Below are 14859 nucleotides of genomic sequence, written 5' to 3'. Positions count from 1 at the left end.
GAAGCGTGGAGCAGATTCTCTCTCATGGCCCTCAGAAGGAATTGACCCTGCCAACACCTCGATCTTGGACTTGTAGCTTCTAGGAACTGTGAGACTATACATCTCTATTGTTTTTTGTATTTTTTTGGACATGCCACTTGGCTTGTGGGATCTTAGTTCCCTGACCAGGGATTGAACCCGGGCCCTCAGCAGTGAAAGCGTGAAGTCCTAACCACTGGACCGCCAGGGAAGTCCCTATCTCTGTTGTTTAAGCCAACTCAGTTTTTGGTACAACAGCCCTAGCAAACGGATACAGCGTGTGATAACCACGTAGGGAAGACAGGGTGGCCTCAAGGGCTGAAAACGCAGGCCTGGGTGTGGGGAAGGAAGTGTCAAAACCTGCCGTGGGATTACTCTTGGGTGTCTTCCAGCACGTCTCCCCCAGCTGCCATGAGCTGCAGGCTATGTGCCCTGAAGGCAGCCAGGGGAGACCCAGGAGAGAAGGTGAGGCAGCCAGGATGAGCCGGGCAGGAGACGGCCTGCATCGTCACCCGCCTGGTAAGTCAGAGCCGACAGTGAGTGCTCGTCGGTTCCTTGTCTGGCAAGGAAAACGAAGAAGAAACTCCAACCAAGCCTCCAGAGCTGATTTTGAACAGCTCTGATTTTTTTTTTTTAAAGAGCTTGGCTGAGAAAAGATATAATTATCTCAAATGAGGTTTGAGAATTCTCTGCGTCTGGATCACCTTTGACGCAACTTCACAGACTAGCTGGGTTGGCACCTTGGCAAAACTACCTGGATGGCTTCTCAGAGACAACGAGAAGGGGTTCCATTTGGTAAATGAATGGGCCCAATCCCCAGGGGCCAGGCTAGCGGGTACCATTAGCTTTCCAGGGGCTCTAAGCCACAAGGTACTGCACCCACCTCTACCAGGACCCCTCTCTAGCGTAACACGGAGCCCCCAGAGACAAAGTCGTTGTTTGGGGGATGGCCCCAGATGTGCGGGGTGGGTATTTTGCCTGGACAGATGTTTGCCCACTGGGAAGTGCTGGACTTCCTTTGGGGCCCGATCAGGGGCCAAACTGATGTACCAGGGCCTTGGGACACCTGGGGTGTTCCAGCCAAGCTATTCTCTGTGCGTCTCGCTGGGATCATGGAACGGACGACCCCCTTCTCTCTCTATTCCAGGTGCCTTGCTGCAGGAGCCGCCTGCTCTAGAGGGACAGCCACTTCCATGAAAAAAGACTGGCTTGTTTTGGGCAAAAGTTGTCTCCTGGATACGATGTAGCTGGTTTCAAACTCCCCCGAGCCCCTGCCACCACCCCGCCCTGCGACAAATTATTTCTGGAAAAATCAAACCAAATGAAGTTCTAACAGTGGCATTTCAGGCAGTGTGATGGGCGGCTGTAAAGAAGCTATTTCTGGGCTGCAGTGAGCAGGGCGGTGGGTAGGGGGACAGGGAGAGAATGCCCTGCTGTTGCTACCGTCGGATACTTGGGTGGCTGCCTGCTCGAGGCCAAGCTTTCCAGTGTGTGAGCCCAGTTGTTCTGATCGCAGCTTCCCTGGCTGTGCCTCTGCGCCCCCTGCCAGCTGCCTGCCTCTCAGGTCAGCCCCCCGCCCCTGCTCAGCAGCGCGCAGCTGTGTGTATACCTGTCAGCCCGGGATTGAGAGCCGGGCACCGCACAAAGGGGGCTCTGGTGCCTGGTGTCCACTGGGGATGAGGCTGGAGCCACTCAGGCGCTCCCTCGTGACCTGCCCAGCCAGTGCCAACCCAGACTGGCCAGCAGCTGCTCAGTCACAAGCTATTCTTGGAAGGTTTTCTGGGCACAGTTTTGACAGGCGGCAGGAGTTTCTGGTCCCCTTGACCAGTTCAGCCCAGAAATGTAGACTCTGGTGGCTCTGGCTGGTGGTGCATTTGAGAGATAAGGGAACTGGGCAGCCAGCCCACAGCTGGTGACTCGGGAAATGGGGTGAGGAAAAGGTGGGTGGGGAGGCCGAACGAGACAGCTGGGGCAAGCACTGTCTTGTCTTGGCCAGGAGGCAATCAAAAGGCATGGGTTCCAATCCCGACTTTGATCCATCCAGCAAGGTGATCGCAGTGAAGTCAGTGGGCTTCTCTGGGCCCCAGTTTCCTCATCTGAGAAATGGGGCTAATTGTCCCAGCCCTGAATCTCTGACAGGGTGGAAGATACCCTAGTTCAAGTGCTCCAAACCGGTGAAGCCCCTTTGAGCCTCCATGGTAGCTACTGCTTACTTACTGGAGGGTGGGGAAAAGTGGTCGAGGGCGAGAAGCTGAGCTGGAGCACAGCTGTGAGCTGCACTAAAGAGGCTGTGTGACTAATACTCCATAAAAGCAAGGACAAAGGGACCAGACAGACCCAGACCGGTGCCCGAGAGTGAAGGATGGAGAGGGAGACAGGCATGGAACCGTCTTAAGAACTGTCATTCCCTTGCCCCGGTCCCCAGGGAAGATCCATCCCTGTCCCAGGCTCTGAGCTCCTGGCCACACTGATGCAGCTTCCGGTCAGTGGCCGAGGTGGACAAAGTGACCAGTGTCCTGTCTGGGCTGGTCAAAAGCCTTCTGTGCCATCTGGATCGTCCACTTATCCCCTACAAGGCTGGGGCGGCCATGGGACTGGCCACCTGCACCCTGTGGACAAGAGATTCTGAATTCTCTCTCCCTCTCTGTCTCTGACTCCCAGATTCCATCTGCTTCTCCTGCTGGGCTCAGAGCCCCAGGTCTTGCTGAGCAACCAGAGGCCAAACTGAAGGGGAGAAGGGTTTGAGAACAGGGCCCCAGGGTCCTTTCTGGAACAATCTGGAAAAGAGGACCAGACACCACAGCCTACTCGTGTGTGGGTAGAAGAACTAGTGGGAAAAACGTTGTTGGTTAATTCTGACAACTTTCCTCTGGATTTTACCCAGTTTGAGATTTGCAAAAACCAACTCTTAAGTACCTGTTTTAGAGAAAGGGGGCTGGAGTGGAAAACTAGAAAGTCAGAACATCCCCGCTTCAGAAGGAAGTCTTAGAATTCCATATGACTTGGAATTACAGTGCCAGACATGCTGTAAATGCAGCACACTTGGAGCAGAGATGCTAGAAAGGTCTGATTGTTAAAGGGAAGGAACTGCTGAAAGAAGAAGATAGATGCTGGTCTCTCGGTCTCACCCCTCCCTTAGCTAAGGGAGGAACTGTGTGGGCTCGTGAACTTATTCTCAATTTCCCCAGGTTTTAACCCAAAGCATTTAAGATCACTTCTGCTCATCCTTACATGCAAGTGGGGCTGGTGGACAGATCAGGGTCTAAGCGAAGTCAGTCCCATTTCTTAGCAAGCACTGGATGGGAAAGCCTAACCAAGGATACTGAGTACATCATAGAATTGAGACCAAAGGGCTCCCTCTCCCCCAGGATGAGGCTACAGTGGACGCCGGTTACTTCCGTCTGCTCAGCAAACTGATCTTGCTTGGGGTCTGTCCTTCCCCAAATCCCTGTCCATGGGAACTGGATAGAGTTAAAGCTACTCTAAGTTTCAGGCGTGAGAATGAGACCCAGACCAGACCTATGGATGCACTGCCCTGTGGGGTGATCATGTGACCCAATCAGAGCCAAGGAGACTCAATTCTGTGACTTCTGTGGGAGATTCTCTCCTCCCACTGGAGTTTCAGACAAGAAAGCAGAAGCCTGAGCTGATGGCGGCCATACTGCCACCCTGAGGGGACAGCACGCCCAAGAATACAGCCCACAGAAAGGAAAACAGGTTGAGGCAGAAGGAACCAGGCAGAGCCCTGAGAACAAGACCTGGGTCCAGCTGAGCCTGAAGCCAGGATGACCTGAAAATCTCTAGTTGCTTGGCCAACAGTTTTTCTTTCTTTAAATTACTTTGAGTTGCGTTTCAAGTGCCAGTGGGAGATTACAAACTAATACGTGGCCAACATGGTGTTGGGATCCAGAGGAAGCCTATCTGGTTCCAAGCTTCACCCCCAGGAAATATTTATCCTTAACCAGAACTGGGGACCACAGCCCCTCCCAGATCCAGCGGATCTGCTTGACCGAGGGCCAAGTAAACAAGCAACGTGAAGCTGGCAGGAGAGGCTTGGAAAAGAGCCACGTGTTAATCCACACACTCCAGAGGGCAGCTAGCCTTTCCCAGGGCCCGGTATCTGAACAAGTCGCCCCTTTCTAAGAGCAGAGGGTCCAGCAGTTACACACATTTTGCGTTCCCTTCCTATCCCCCAACACCATGGATTACGTCAATTCACAGGACAAGAAGTAGCCAAGAATTTCCAAACAAAAGTGGAATTTAAAGGTTGAGGCGGGGCTTCCCTGGTGGCGCAGTGTTTGAGAGTCCGTCTGCCGATGCAGGGGACACAGGTTCGTGCCCCGGTCCGGGAAGACCCCACATGCCGCAGAGCGGCTGGGCCCGTGAGCCATGGCCACTGAGCCTGCGCGTCCGGAGCCTGTGCTCCGCAACAGGAGAGGCCACAACAGTTAGAGGCCCGCGTACCGCAAAAAAAAAAAAAAAAAAAAAAAAAAAAGGCTGAGGCATCTGAGTAACACCTCAGTTCCTCTCCCCACACACCCCAGTTGGCTTTCCAACCCATGCCACTCGCCTTCACAAAGCTTCTACCAGGGTTTGGGGGGAAGAACCGAAGCCTCTTCTCTAAGCAGGTGCAAGGCTGAGAGTCAGGAAGACCCTCTCAGGGGACAAAATGAGGCCACAAGACAACTGGGAGCAGAAGGCCCTCCTGCAGAGCTTGAAACGTGGGCTCTGGGCCAGGCTGCCTGGGTTTGAACCCTGACTCTGCCTCTTATTAGCTGTATGACCCTAGGCAGGTGATTGACTTCAGTGCTTCAGTTTCCTTAACTGTAAAATGGGGATGACAGTGCCCTCACCTCACAGGGCTATGGTGAGGACTCAGTGCCATTATCTGCAGGAACGGCACCCGGCAGATAGGTTCTTAGTAGATATTAGCACATAGTAGGATCTTACTAGATATTAGCACATAGTAGGTTCTTACTAGATATTAGCTAACTAGACCAGAGCTTTAACCCTTTATCTGAAGGGCTACAGGGGTTAACGAACCTAAAACTGTTTGCAAGACTGTATGACTCCACCCTCACACCCCCACCACCCCCACCGCCGCTGAAAGGGTCTGCAAACTCTCATTCAAATCTCAAAGGAGTCTTTTGATGCAAGGACTCCGAAGTAGCTTTAAGTCTAGTTGAGGGCTAGGACTAGGCCGCTCTTTCTCTTGTGTGTCCCCCACAGCCACCAGGGCCCAGTGCTGCTTGTATTATGCACCAATGAATACTTAATGGAGAGACAGATGGATAGGTGAAGTCATCACAGAAAAGCATATATGGGGTGGACCCGCGGCCATTCAGACACCTCGGAGCTGGGGTTTCAAGGCCTTAAGATGCGTGAACCTTTCCCACCATGCAGTATTTGCTGTCCTCAAAGACATGCCCCGACTGACACACTCAAGCAAGCCCAGGCCCCAGCCCTTTCCCACCCCCTAGGCCTTCCCCAAACCTCTCTGCCCAGGGACCCCCCCGCAAGGAGGAACTCAGCCTTCAATGTACAGAGGTGACTCTGCATGCCCCGGGCTTAGGCCGAGCCCCACGGGAGGTGGTTAGTAACAAGCCCAGCCCTGGAGCAGGTGCCCAGGAGAAGTGAGAGGCCGTGTGAGCCGCCAGCTCAGCCGCGAGCGAGCAGCCCCAGACGCCGGGAGCGCAGCACTTACAGTCGCTTGATCCCAGACTCCGGCTGGGGGGACATTCTCGGGTGGGTGACGGGTGGAGGTTGGGGTATTCGATTTTCCTCTTCTATTTCTTCACTGGAAGGAGTTGAGAGGTGTGAGATAAGAGTCAAAAATTCCATGAGAGCTGGAATATTCTCTCTGATGGTCTGGGAGGGCATGTACTTTTTCAGGGAGTGAAAATAAGGGACCCAGGAGGACAGCAACGGTGGCCTTTGCCCCATAGGCTCTCTGCCTTGGGGGCTGGCCTCTGGAATGGCCAGTTAAGAGGAAGGATCAGTCCTGGAGGCAACGGACACAGGTGCCTGCAGGCCGTTTGGCCCAGTTGGTCACATGTGAGAAATTTCAGGAAGGTACCCACATCTCTATTTTAAGTTTACTTTGGAGATTCTAGCCGAAAAGAATGGCTTCCTATTTTCTGTTCTTGCCAAATGCTTCCTTGTCTCCACACCTTTGTGGTTTATTCTGCCTAGAATATGCCACCCACAACATCTTCCATACCTGAAACGTACACCCCTATCCTTTAGGGAAGGCCCAGTTCAAATGCCACCTCCTCCATGAAGCCTTCCTGATTTCCACCCCATTCCCAAGCCAGAAGTGATTTCTCTCTTCTTTGAACAGCCAGTGCACACACTGTCATAAAACTTTCTTATGTGGCAGACTCACAGTGGGTTTTCAATAAAAATGTGTGGCACTGTATTTTCTCTGATGTCTTATCTTCCCTACTGGGGCAGGGACCACATCTGGTGCATCTGTCCTTCCTTCCAGCTTTCCATTCAACAGGTAGTTGTTGTGCATCTACTCTGAGCTAAGCTGCATCCTAAGTGCAGGGAACTTAGTCATGAACAAGACAAATAAGGTTTCTGGTCTCATGTTGTTGCAGTCTAATGCGGAAACAGACAATAAAACAAGCATGTTCATAAACAGGATAATGTGAGACGATGAAAAGAGCCATGAAGAAAGTAAAACTGGGTAAAGTGATAGACAGTGACTAGGACAGAGCGCTCCTTTGGAGGGGTGTTGATGGAGAAGGAAGGCCTCTCTCAGGAGGTGACATCTGACCCAAACCCTGAATGACCAGGAGCCAACCATGGGAAGAACCAAGGGGAATGTTTTCCCAGCTGCAAGAGCATGTGCAAAGGTCTTGAGGTAGAACCGAGCGTGGTGTGTTTTGAGGAACCAATAGCAGGGTAGTGTGTACAAAGCTGAACAAGTGTGAGGTGGCACGGTATTAGATGGTGCTCTAAGCCAGGTGCAGTGCTGTCCACAGCACTTTCCACGAGGATGGAAATATTCTATATCTTCATTGTTCAATACAGTGGCCACTAGCCACATGTGTCAATGGAACACTTGAAATGTGCCGAGTGCAACTGAGGAACCGAATTTTACATTTTACTTAAGTTTAACTCATTTAAATTTAAATAGCCACATGTGGCTAGTGGCTAGTGTATCAGACAGTGTGGCTCTAATATGTACAAGGAGTTCATTGGCCACGGATGGACTAAATGATCAAATATTAGGCTCTATCGCTCCACCATCTCTTATCTCTAATTCCAAAATCCAAAAGGCTCTAAAAACCAAAATTTGTTTTGTTTTCTTTTATTTTTGGTCATTCACTTGGTGGCAAAACCTGAAATGAAATCTCGTGAGGCTGTTTATAGTCTTTATTTATCCCATTTAGTAGGAATGTTCGTATTTTTTGCTGCAAACATATTCACGTGTTTGATTTTGGAAGAACTGCCCCAGAGCTCGCTGGCAGTATAAGGTAATAAGGTAATACAGTATACATAATATTCTTTTCTAACAGGAGTGCACCTGAGCCCGAGTTTCAGAAAGGAATTATGAGTTGGTATGTATGTGCTTCAGGCCAGAGATGGTCCCCACAACGAATACAGATGCAATCCTTGTCTTCCAGGTGTGAATTTGTCCCCAGACTCTGCACAACCTCAGAAAGGAGCCAGCCTGGGAGCTCCCAGGGGCACTCACCTCTTATAGTATGCCAGTTCCTCCTGCAACAAAAACACTTTGGACTTGAGCTCGTTCCTCTCGTGCAGCACATCCCGCAGTTCCTGCAGTGTGAACCGGGGGCGGTTGGGGTCCTTGAGATCCATGGCCACCTTCTCTGCCTCGGAGACACACCCGTCTCCACCCAGCTCCATCTGGAGGAGGGCAGAGATGCTGCTAATGAATTCCTGGCCGCTGCCACCAGCACCCACTCCGCATCCTGCCGGAGCCCGAATTTCCCACCCTCCCAGGGCCTGAGCAGCTTGCTGAGGACGCTATTTTAAGAACTCGAGGGTGGCCTCTGCTCATGTTCTGTGCAGTCAGCATCCCTCGGGAGACCAAAGCGAGCGGCCACCTGCGCATTGTTTGACTTCTCGATAGCCAGACCTGCAGTCCTGGCGCCTCCCCACCTGACCCAGGGTTTTATGACAAATAACATGAAAAGGTGTCCGAGGAGAAGAAACCGTGTACTACCCAATGCTGCCACCCTCTTCAATCTGCCTGCTTTCCCTTTCCCACGTTCTTGACTCATTTTCTAGCCAAGTGCATTGCTAATTTGGCCAAAGTTGTTGGAATCAGAGCCAATGCGCAATTCTCTATTCCTTTTCATTTGATATTAAGTCATATACAGTTTCCCATTTGTTACTGGCCTTCTGGTCAAGCCTGCTCCTCCCCAGTGGCTGTGAGCATCTTTTCACTGGAGTTTGGTGGAAGCCCTGGTTGGGGCGGGGGGGGGGGGTTGGTAACATCCCAGCCAATGTTCACACGCAGGGCATTTATTTCTTTTCCACACAGGTCACACAGATGGATCCTAGCCTGTTAAATCACCTGCTCCACACCCAAATCCCATCCTCCTGCCCTCTTCCACAGCAAGGAGCTTTTTTAAAAAAAACTGTGATAAAATTCGCTTGACATAAAATTTCCATTTTAAAATGCGCAATGCAGTGGGTGGTGTTTAGGACATTCACAGTGCTGTGCAACTACCACCTCTACCTAGTTTCAAAACATTTTCCAGAGGAAACTCCACACCCATTAGCAGTCACTCCCCATCCACCCCTCCCCCCCCCCCCCCGCAAGCCCCTGGCAACCACCATCTGCTTTCCATCTCTATGGATCTGCCTTTTCTGGACATTTCCTAGAAATGGAATCATATGATATGTGGCTTTTTGTGTCTGGTTTCTTTCACTCAGCATCATGTTTTCAAGGTTCATCCACATTGTAGCCTGTGTCAGTACTTCATTCCTCTTCATGGCTGAATACTATTCCACTGTGTGAAGAGACATTTTATTTATCCTTTTATCCACTGATGGACATTTGGGTTGTTTCCACCTTTTGGCTATTGGGAACAATGCTACCATGAACATCTGTGTATGAAGATTTGTTTGAACACCTGTTTTCAGTTCTCTGGGGTACACACCTAGGAGTGGAACTGCTGGGTCATATGGTGACTCTATGTTTAACTTTTGGAGGAACTGCCAGCTTTCCACGGTGGCCGCCCCATTTTACATTCTTGCTAGCGGTGTAGGAGGGGTTTGACATTCTCCACATCCTTGCCAACGTTTTTTTCTTTTTTGATAGCAAGGAAGTTTTTGCAAGCTTTCCAAGTCAGCTGGCCAAATCTGCAGGCGGCCCACACTCTGCAGGCAGTGCACTATTCCTGACACCCTTGAGCTGCCAATGTCTCGTGATCATCTAGAAGGAGTGGACAGAAGCTGAGGGCAACAGTGGGAAAGCTCTGGAACAGGGGAAGGAGGGACTGAAATACAGAACTGCCCCCCGCCCCCACCCCCCCAAAAAATCCCACAGAACCACAAGGAGAAAGGGACTCCCACCTAGATGGGCCAGGATGCTGAAGGACTCCAGAAGACAGAGCTGAGAGGCCTCCCGTCCTGGGAGAGTCAGGGACGTGCTGTTCTGGGAAAGGACGCTTGAAAGGAGACACCTCCCACCAGGGCAGATCAGGTGACAGAAGAGCCACCCGGCAGGTCAGCAGCTGAGCAGCAGGCAGCAGGGGAGGCGCCTCGTGGCAGCAGGAAACTGAAACCTGACACACGCCGCCCCCTCAGACCGGCTGGGCATCGGAGTGGGGCCTCTTTCCACCCACGAACTTGGGGAGGAAGTGGTGGAGGATTTAACTTCCCGAGAAGGCACTATAAGGCGTCCGCTGATGCCACACCTTCGGGGGGCTGTGTCCTCAGGGTGCGTCTTCAGTGTTTGACTCCCTCTGCAGAGCCTTGGGGGCTGCTCCTCGGACCACCTGATGGCCACACATTCAGATGGTACCCCCTACCCAAGCTCCGTAGTGCAAATGCCTAGTATACAGCAGGCACTCACTAATGCCAGTTCCCTTCTCTTCCTCTGCTCAGGTTAATCACAGAGCATCCTCAGATGTCTAGTTTTTTTGTTTTTTTTTTTTTGCGGCACGCGGGCCTCTCACTATTGTGGCCTCTCCCGTTGCGGAGCACGGGCTCCGGACGCGCAGGCTCAGCGGCCATGGCTCACGGGCCCAGCCGCTCCGCGGCATGTGGGATCTTCCCGGACCGGGGCATGAACCCGTGTCCCCTGCATAGGCAGGTGGACTCTCAACCACTGCGCCACCAGGGAAGCCCGGATGTCTAGTATTTACTTAACATTACTGGGCATCAACTTTCTGCCTGCTGGTCATTGAGCTAATGAGACAAATAGGACAGTTGGTGGTGGAGGAAAGATACACACAAATTTACAAGGTAATATAATTAAAGAGGTACAGGCTCCGAGAAGGATCACGGAAGACGTTACTGCAGATGTGGTCTCTGTGCATGGGGTCTTGACGAATGTGTAGGAGTTCACCAAGAACTCTGGGCCCACCCTGGCGGGGGCACCCTCCCCCATTTTGTTTGGCCTTCACTGTGTTCTAAAACTCTTTTGAATTAGTTGCCAATGGTTTTAGATCAGGAGATTTCACACTGAAGTTTGGGTCTGGGGCTTCCTTTTGGGAAAAAAATTGGAAGACTGGGTCCCACTGGGTCCACATGGCAGCACTGGGCTGGTAACTGCATAGCAGCTGCTCCCTTTTACATGCTATTTCTATGGCTGCCCACTGCCCTCCCCTTTTTCCTTCCCTGCCTGTGGACTCCATAGGCGCTGGCGGCTGCAGACTCTAATCTCAGGCTCACACACTCCCTCCAGCCCCTCCCTCCCCAAACAACTCAGGCCCTGACATTCATTGGGCAAGTCCCCTGACTTTCGGCCTCTCTGGGAAGGGCCAGCTGAAGGGTCCACACGCCCCTCACTTTCCAAGGGGACTTTGGGCAAGCTGCTTGCTCCTCCCTGGGCCCTCGTTTCCCCATCTAGCCCTCAAAAACCCAATAAGGACTTCTGTGGTGGTCCAGTGGTTAAGACTCCATGCTGCCAATGCAGGGGGCGCAGGTTCGATCCCTGGTCGGGGAATTAAGATCCCACATGCCGTGCAGCGTGGACCAAAAAAAAAAAAAACAAACAAAAAAACCCAATAATATTTCTAAGGGCCCTTCCCACCCTGACATCCGGGGATTCCTATGAACACAGGCTTTCAAGGCGCAGCAGTTCCCATGGGTTGACATCACCCAGGACGTCAAAGGGCTTCCTTAGAACCTGAGTTCTTTTCCTCTGGACAGCTCTCTCTTTTTTTTTTTTGGCTGTGCCGAGCAGCTTGTGGGATCTTAGTTCCCTGACCAGGAATCAAACCCATGCCCCCTGCAGTGGAAGCGTGGAGTCTTAACCACTGGACCACCAGGGAAGTCCCAGGGACAGCTCTTCTATCAGAGGAGCAACCTGATTCCCTTATAGCTTGGGGGATTCCCAGACAGGTTTGCAAAAAAAGTCCTGTCTTCCGGGACCATTGCCTGCAAGTGCACAAGAGGGTAAGCTTGGGGGTCCAGCTCTTCGGAGACCAGCACAGGCACTGATGCAGGCCAGTCCTCAAGAGACACAGCGAAGGCTCTTCCCAACACGGCAATCGGGCTAATCAGAAGCAAGCCTTCTAGGCTTATTCCACGAGGGACCGCGGAGGTGGCTCGGGTTATCGCCGATTGTCTGCTGGTCCCCTGAGGATCTCTGGGCACAGCTTGAGGGAGATGCCCGAGGCCCCAGGTGCTCCCTAGGGAGGCCCCAGAGACCGGCTGACAAGCAATGGGGCCTTGTCATTGGTGGAGGGAGGTGACACCCTCCACCAGGGCTCTCCATCCTGAGGCCTGGCCTCCTGGGCACACTCCCCACTGCCTGGGCACAGCAAGGCCACTTCCTGTGCTCTTGAAGGCCACTGAACACACTTCTGAGCAGCCCCTGGGCCAGCAATGGGGAATGACTGTGCTCTGGTCACCCTTGGTAGCTCCAGGCTACCGCGAATGAATTCAGCCTGAAAACCCTGTTTCACAGGCCAGCCACCAGGACCCTATCTGCTTTCCCTGTACACTTAAAAAGAAAAAACCTTCACTTACTAAGAAATCAGAACTTGTAAGGCAGAGACAGTGACATCAAGGAGGTACTATTAACTTTACAGTCTTCTTATTGATTTTATATAAAGTCCCTTAGACAGGAAGCCAACCTCATTTTCTTAAGGGTTTATATGTCTAACTGTCAAAGGCAGGAAAACCGTCAGTTAAAATATGAGAAGCTGGATGAACTGGAAAACATGCTGAGTGAGAAGGCAGTCAGGATCCCCTGTTGTATGATTCCATTTCCATTTTGGACATTTCTGGACATTTTTGAAATGTCCAAAAGAGGCAAATCCATAGAGACGGCAAGTAGATTAGTGGTTGCCAGGGCTGGGGGGAGACAGAGATGGGGATTGAGTGCTAATGTGTATGGCATAGCTTTCTGGGGTGATGGAAAAGTTCTAGATAGTGGTGAGGATCTCACAGTACAGTGAATATACTAAAAAGCACTGACTTGGGGACTTCCCTGGTGGTCCAGCGGTTAAGATCCCGCCCTTCTAATGCAGGGGGCGCAGGTTCGATCCCTGGTCAGGGAACTGAGATCCCACAGGCCATGCGGCGCGGCCAAAAAATGAAGAAACCACACAAAACGAAAACCAACCAACCAAACAAAAGAACACTGACTTGTACACTTTAAATGGTTGGATTGTATAGTCTGTGAATTACATCTCAATAAATTCCACCTCAATAAATATGTTATAAAAATATACAAAGAGTCTTGCCTACTGGAGATCACACTGAAATGACGGTGATGCATCTCAGAAAGAATCATATGAATCAAGAGGCAATGATAAGAATGGATTCCTCCCCCGCTCTGGATCCCTCCATAGCTCCCACCTTCCCTCACCAACCTGGTGCCAGGACTAACCGCAACCCCAGCCGCACCCTGCACGTTCTCTAGTCTGGATCATGCTGTTCGTCCTGCCTGGAATGGCCTGCCCCACATTCTACCCCTGGACATCCTACCATCCCACAAGACCCATCTCAAGGCCCTGAAGAGCTGCACTGCCCTCTCCTCTCCACTCAGCATTCACTGTGTCCTCCTCTGATCCCACCATCCTCTATCCGTGCCACACTAACCTTTAGACCGACTGAATCAAGTCAAGTTCATGTCCCTCATTTGTCGGATAGGAAACTGACCATCAAAGAGATGGACAGGCCCCAAGTCACATGGCAGCAGGTGATGAAGCCACCACTACCCGCGGCTTCCCTGTTTGAGTGACAAGCATCCTGAATGCCACTCAGCTCCAAGGGATGCCGTCAAACCCCGCAAAGACGCTCTGGGTTTGGGAACAGATGCTGCAAAGAAGCTCAGTGGGTCAGTCATAACTGCTACCGGATTTTACTCCCCTGTTTCTGTCCCACCCCCATCGTGCCAGAAAGGAAACTGCAACCGACTGGCAGCCGTGCCATGGAGATGTGAAATGTCCTTGTCCTAAAGAGACCTGGAGTGGGGTTCAGAGTCTTGTGGCTGGGGTGATGTCCTCAGGACCCAGGTTTGGACCAGGCCCCACCTGCCCAGCCGGAGACAGGCCTGAGCTCTCGTGGGGCTCAGGAGGTTGGAAGGGGTACCCAGGGAAGGCTGGGGGGGGGGTGTGATGGCGCCAAGCTTCTCCCCCTGGCGCCTCCTTTCCATCCCCCTGCTACAGATTTGGTCCAGCCCTCACCTCTCTTGCCGGGACTACTGCAAAAGGTTCCCAACAGCCACGTCTGCCACCAGGTCCTTGTTCAAACTCTCTTCCGTAAGCTCAGAGCTGATCCTGTCACTCCCCTGCAGAAACCCTGTGAAAGAATCCACATCCCTCACTGCTCAGTGTTTTTTGTGTGTGGCATTCTCAGCCCCGACTCTCTGGCACGGACGATTAACATCTGTTGTCTCCGATTGGTCTGTATCCATTCCCACACATCTTTGGGCTGAGTCATTGCAATTTTCCTCTGGAGAAACTTCCCTTTCCCACTCTCTGTGAGTGTGGCTTAGATGGGTGCCATCTCCATGTGGCTCAGGAATGGACGACATGCATATTCTAACCTCAGACTACAAAGACTGATTCAGTGGTGGGCTAATGAGAGGCTCCCTGAGACTCCCGCTGAGAATCTGGGAAAGAAGCAATTTCTTTCTGCTGGGGTTGCAAAGCTGGCTGAGTACCAGGGGCCACTATATGGCAAGAGGCTGCTTGAGAATGACAACAACACAGAGGAAAGCAAAGCTGAGAGAAGGTCTGAAACAAATTCCTGACAGCATCATTTGGGCACCTGGAACCAGCTATACCTGAAGCGATCATTAACTCAAAGCTTTTAGTTATTCAGCCGAAAATTCCTTAAAAAAAAAAAAATCCTTAAACCATTTTAACTTAGGCTTCTGTCACTTTTAGCCAAAAGCAGACTCTAACCTCTCCCTTTTAGGGCTTCTCTCCATTAACTCCTTATCTGTAACCCAGAGGTTCTTGTCCTTCCAAGAACCTAGAAGGGTACGGCCTGAATTCACAAGACACTTAATGACTGCTCGGACTAGAGCCAACCTGATGGTAAGCTCCTCTGTCTAACCTCCCCCACCTGTAACCCAAGAGACCAGCACAGTGCCTGCAAACCAGAAACAGTCAATAAATATTTGTTGGAACAAATGGCAAGCGCGGAGCTTTCCTGTGATGGTTCATTATACTCTCC

General features: G+C 51.6%; 1 protein-coding gene across 2 annotated transcripts in view; it reads right to left on the bottom strand.

Annotated features, from left to right (window-relative positions):
• Positions 1 to 14859, bottom strand: part of RILPL1 (Rab interacting lysosomal protein like 1) — a 44604-nt gene that overhangs the window by 3389 nt on the left and 26356 nt on the right. For both annotated transcript variants that reach the window (XM_022598099.3, XM_089894414.1), the window contains exons 5-6: positions 7724 to 7896; positions 5723 to 5815 (exon numbers count right to left, since the gene is read on the bottom strand). In XM_022598099.3, coding sequence (XP_022453807.1) covers positions 5723 to 5815; positions 7724 to 7896 — 266 coding nt within the window. The remainder of the gene's footprint in view (positions 1 to 5722; positions 5816 to 7723; positions 7897 to 14859) is intronic.

This window comes from Delphinapterus leucas, chromosome 14 (assembly GCF_059928025.1).
Source record: "Delphinapterus leucas isolate spDelLeu-1000000601 "Yukka" chromosome 14, BTC_Dleu_Yukka2, whole genome shotgun sequence".
Lineage (NCBI taxonomy): Eukaryota > Metazoa > Chordata > Mammalia > Artiodactyla > Monodontidae > Delphinapterus > Delphinapterus leucas.
This window is presented reverse-complemented; position numbering and strand designations above follow the sequence as displayed.